The sequence below is a fragment of the Sphaeroforma arctica genome, assembly GCF_001186125.1.
Source record: "Sphaeroforma arctica JP610 unplaced genomic scaffold supercont1.1257, whole genome shotgun sequence".
In the NCBI taxonomy this organism is placed as follows: Eukaryota; class Ichthyosporea; order Ichthyophonida; genus Sphaeroforma; species Sphaeroforma arctica.
In genome coordinates, this window is record NW_014039301.1 from 1 (window position 1) to 5,683 (window position 5,683).

The window sequence follows — 5,683 nt, forward strand, 5'->3', positions numbered from 1 at the left end:
GTTATATTGCTATATAGTTATATATATATTATAATTACTACTATTATATATATATATACATATTCGTGTGTAACGCATGCATTTGCAAATTCAATTCCAGGTATAAATTTATACGCATGATTTTTACGGTTTCTGTGAATATATATATATATAGATTTATATATATATATATATATCTATCTATATATTTATATATATCGGCGAGTGACGTAGTTTAAGTCGGAGGAGTTTAAGCAGGAAGTTAATGCTTTATCAAAAGAAACGGTATGCGGGACTTCGATATTAAGTTCGATAAAGAAGTGTACGTGTGCATACAATACTTACTTTTTGATGGAGCAGGAATTTTCTATCAGCTTTGAGTTTGCTTTGTTTCGATACGTGTTACATAGCAGCCCAATGCATTTTCTCTGGGCAAGTTTTTAGTTTTGTTCAATTAATATATTTATTGATGTAAATGAATGCTTGTCGTTTACCAAATTATAAGTACGTTTTGCAAATCCCGAATGCCTCTTTCCTATCAGCAGCTAGGTCAAGATATAGTCGAGACCCGATGACAGTCGACGACGACTACCCCGGCAGAAATCTATTTACTGACCACCTGGGAAGTTCTTCTCGATGATTTCCCTCGTATCCTTGAAATACTTTACAGTCTTAACCTTCAACTCCATAGTGGCATCCTCGTCGCACACAATCGTACTGTTCACGTGGTGTTGGAACACAGAAGCTGTCCACATGTGGGAGGATCCTTTCTCGACACAATGGTGCAGCGCCAGGGCTTTGCTTTCCCCAGTCACCAACAGTAGTACATCCCGAGCATCGAATACGGTTCCCACACCCACAGTCAGGGACATCTTGGGCACTTTTGAGACATCGTTATTGAAGAAACGTGAGTTTGTGACAATGGTGTCCGAGGTGAGTGTCTTGATACGCGTGCGTGAGGCCAAGGAGCTGCAGGGCTCATTGAACGCTACGTGACCATCGTTTCCCATACCGCCCAGGAATAGCTCGATACCACCTTCCACTAGAATCCTTTCCTCGTACGCCGCACATTCGGCTGTGAGGTCTTTGGCGTTGCCATCCAGCAGGTGTGTGTTAGCAGGGTTGATGTCGATGTGCTTGAAAAAGTTGTCGAACATAAACGTGTGGTACGACTGAGGGTGGTCCTCGGGAAGACCCACATACTCATCCATATTGAAGGTTTTCACATACTTAAAGGAAAGCTCGCCGGCTTTCACAAACTCAATCAGCTTTTTATAAGTCTTGACCGGTGTACCTCCAGTGGGCAGACCTAGCACGAAGTAGTTGTCGGGCCCGGCGCCGTATGCATTGATGCGCTTCTTGATATAGTCAGCGGCATAGGTAGCAACATGCTCTGCATCCGGTTCGATGATTAGCTTCATAGTGTCTCTGTACTTTTTGTATGTCTAATGTGATAGTGTATGCTACTAAATTGTGCGTTCGTAGGACGTATTATACCCCCATTTGACATAGTGGCGTGTGCTGCACTCCTGGGAAGACGGGAAGTGCAGCTCTGCATTTTGAAAATATTTTGTATCAGAATGATAAAAATAGGCAAATCACCATTTTTGGCAACGCACGGACCCGGGCCAATCGGAGTTATTCTACCAACGCGCGGTCTTCACCTCAATCCGTTTCTTTTTACTCAGTTTATCGGAAACGCTCTTTCGTACGATGCATATAGTTTTAAAGTATATTTACATGTCAAAGGATTAAAAATAAATGGCCTTTTTCCGAATCTAGCGGACCCCTGCGAAAAAATATTCAGATAGCTTTGAACCTTAGAGCTCCGAACATGCACCCGAATCTACGAGTATTGGGCCATCCGGATATCAACGTTTATACGATACAATGCAAAACGTATTTATGGAAAGCTGTGTAGTTAACTACTTTACTGCAAAGTTGGCAGGGAGTTGGCGCCTGCCGTTTCACCCTTGGGCCTGGGCCTGAATGCCCTGATCTTCAACTCTTTATAATGAGGGTCTTTTTTTTTCGTTCTCGCATTTTATTTTTTTTAAGTAATATTTTATTTACCGACAAACTTGTTGAAGTTATACTCTGCGGCAAAAATATTCCTAATTGCGACCATAGATTAACCGCAGCTGATTGATGATGTATTCATTTTTGCTATTTAACTACCAAATGTCAAATTGATTGTATTGTCGAATAGTGATGACAGAGTACAGACTGTGAGTCTGACAGTCTGACACTGACAGTATTTATCAAACATCAAGGGCAGGATCGATGGTAAATATGTACGGTACATATTTAGTATTTAAATACTCCGACTCTCCGACTCTCCGTCCTCCGAGAAGTTTGCACTTTGCACAAGGCAGTATGTACAAAAACGAATCTACATATGATACGTCCTTTTATTTCTTTCTTTTGTTTTTTGCTCCTTTAATTATTTATATAAAACATTTCTTCATCTTTCTTTTATTAATAGACAGTCTTCTGAAGCAGCAGTATTTGAGTTTTGACTTCTCTCAATTTCTCAGTTCTGATGAGTCATAGACTCATACTTCTGTACATACCTGGACTCTTGGAGAGTGGAGACAGGACTCACTGGGGAGTGGGGAGAGTGGAGACTTGCTGCCTAATGGAGTTCTGAACCCTATGCGAATAATGAATATGTGTACTACCCAGAGTAGTGAGTAGCAGGTACATATGTTTCTGATCACAGTGATCAGTGATTAGAGAAAAAAAACCCTAAAAAAAATACAAGAGTGTACATTGTAATTGCACAACCCTTTCATTTCATGATTTGTTTATTTCTGATGGAGCGAGTAGTAAGAGTAAATGCCTCCAAATTATCTATTTTTATTGAGTACTCTCAGAGTATGAGCCTTCAGCATTCAGAATCAGCACCTTTGAACGCAGCACGCTGCCTGTCTGGGTGTCTGCCACCAGCACGCCAGCACCATCACTGACCACTGTTGTCACCAGTCACCAGTCACACCACTGGTTTGCTGCGCCAGCCACCATTGGCAGTGAGTCGGTAACCTGAGTGCCCAGGCTACCAGCCCTTAGGCCATCAGTCGTAGACTTTGTAGAGTTAGTACAGTATAGTGTATACTAAATATAAAGTACAAACAAATACACACACTCGAGAGAGGGAGAGAGAGAGAGAGAGAGTCTCCCTCTGAACAATCTCTTTCCGAGAGAGTCTATGTGTGCTTGTTTGTGTGTGAGAGAAAGAGAGAGAGAGAGAGAGAGAGAGAGATACGAGAGTTTGTCTTATCCCTCTCACTCTTTCTAGCCATAGCTCTATGGAGAGAGCAGCCGAGAGAGAGAGAGAATAGTATATAGCGTACGCCATACATACTCTCTCTCGACAATCCAAATGTTGAATTTATTTGTCAAAATTTATTACATCAGGACTTCAGAAGTCTAGAGAACCCAGGAGTCCAGGACTTGAGTCAACTTGTCAAATCGTCACTCGTTTCTCGTAGTCGTCTAACGTCTCTCTCCCTTTTCAGCCAGCCCTTTCTCTCTCGCTCGCTCTTCCGCGCGCGTGTGTGTAAACTGTATACTGTATGTGTATACGTTTTCACTTGTCAGCCCCTGTGTGAAGTGTGCGCCTTTTTTCATTTTGTTGTCAGATTATTAATGTGAGCGCTCTTCTCTCGACGTTTTATGACATCACTCTCTACTAAAAATTACTACTAGAGTAGTCTACACTCTACTACTAGTAGTATTTTCTACTGACTACTCTACTATCTTTAGTAGCTAGTGGAGAGAATGGGAGAACTACTCTCAAGTCTCTCATCAATAGACAGCGAGAGAGACTATTAGTCACTATATCTTTGTTGACCAGCTTGACACTTGTGACTTAAATCATGAGTCATGACTTTAATGACTCGAGCAAGAGTATGACTGCTTACTGGTGGAAATTGGCAAATCAGAAATCTTTGGGCCCTGGCCGGCTCAATTCTGAGAACCCTGCTGGCTAACGTTTTCGTCTGTTGGTCACATGTATCTGATTGTTGTCAGCCGGGTATGCGTTACATATATACAGTTTAAACTTTACCTTGTAGGAAATATTACGTTAGCGTTAAACGTAGAACGTTTATTCTGTATGTACAACAATAACATAACAAGGCTTGGTAGTGAGTGAGTGAGAGACAGAGCCTGAGAGTGCAGCTGTTACATTTCATCATATTTGGGGGGGGAACTGAGAGTGCAACTGCTACATTTTATTATTAGTGGGGGGGGGGGGTTATATTATAGTTGAGACTTGATCTAAAAATTCTTGCTGACCAAAAATCAGCCACAACTGTGTCTTCCAAATATGTGAATACCGACACTATTGTCAGTTGATTTGTCACCTTCTAAATGAATAACGGTGTAATATATTTAGCGTATTAGAAAGCGCAATGTGTCATATCTTTGCTAAGCCTCTGAATGCCGAATCAGCTTGACATGTTTATGTGTTGAAAGCGGTTATGTGCTTTGAAGAAAGTCATGATAGTCACACCTAACGGCGGCAATACTTTCAAAATTGCAATCTTTTACATCCCGGCTAAAAACGGATATTAAATCTTTTAGTCTACGACAGACATAGAATACCATGTCGGCACTGCCTGTAATTAGTCTTGCAAAAGTTACGGGTTTGATAATAACCCAACCCCAAACTATAAATACCACAGGAAAAGAATGCTTTTCGATTCGATACCAATAAACGACAAATTGTATTGCACAGTGCATTGCCTGCCAAAACATGAAGATTACTTTTTGGTCTTTGAATTCCGTAATAAAATAGGTAGAAAAGATATCTGTGAACCTCGCCTTTTCCCCCCCGACTGTACACTGCGCCTTTACCGCGTCAGGTATCTGTAAATTTTTGATATGTGTTCGCGATCCGAATGTATATCAATCTACTGCATAGTCAATACGCGGTTCGGGCTGTTCGGCGTTCACTGAATGCGAGTGTACTGACACTGCACTCGCATAAATAATCAAATTTAAGCCCTTCACATAGTCATCTAAATCAAACAGAAGGCTATCCGCTATAATCTATTATTCATAGCCTCCTAAAAAATATCACGAAAATTAATCGGTCAATTTTAAGAAGGCAATTTGCCATAGATACTTTTGGCGTGTAGATGTTTTTATTTTAGAAAAGACAAGCAGAGCTGAAAAAAATGGACACAACAATGACAACATTCAGAATCTCTTTAGTATTTATTAATTATTTTCAAACAAACATAGCTAGTAGCATTCGAGTTCATTCACGGTTGGTGGTGAGGTACATTGAAAGCTGAATATGAGAAAATCGACGCAGAAACGTTCCAGCATTGTACGGGATGATACTCCGAACAATGATCTACTTCAAACTGAAGTGAATAATGTCTCTCCAAGACGTATGGAACCTTTGATCGAAATTAGCAAGAGTGGCGGCCATGGGTTGCTCTGGGGGACCATACCAGCAGAAGAAATTTTTCGCTATATTCTTTTACTGTGTGCATCGTTATCCACGATGGTAGGATATTGGACAATTAGACCTATGAAAGAAGCTGTATTCATATCTGTTGTCGGATTGGAGTACGAGCCAACAGCTAAGGTGAGCAACTGAAGCGAGACGCACGCTGATGTATATCCATGAAATTGCACGTCGGTGCTTGTGAAAAACATTGATTTTATATAATTATACTGTTATATATTT

General features: G+C 40.8%; 1 protein-coding gene across 1 annotated transcript; it reads right to left on the reverse strand.

Annotated features, from left to right (window-relative positions):
* Positions 1–417: 417 nt before the first annotated feature.
* On the reverse strand, positions 418–1,502 carry SARC_10457 (glucosamine-6-phosphate isomerase 1). The gene has a single exon (XM_014295499.1). The coding sequence runs from the start codon at positions 1,398–1,400 to the stop codon at positions 588–590; it is 813 nt and encodes a 270-aa protein (XP_014150974.1). The 5' UTR covers positions 1,401–1,502; the 3' UTR covers positions 418–587.
* Positions 1,503–5,683: the final 4,181 nt, after the last annotated feature.

What these genes read in the sequence shown, in the direction of transcription:
- SARC_10457 (XM_014295499.1), bottom strand. Translation starts at nt 1,400, where the DNA reads ATGAAGCTAATCATCGAACCGGATGCAGAGCATGTTGCTACCTATGCC.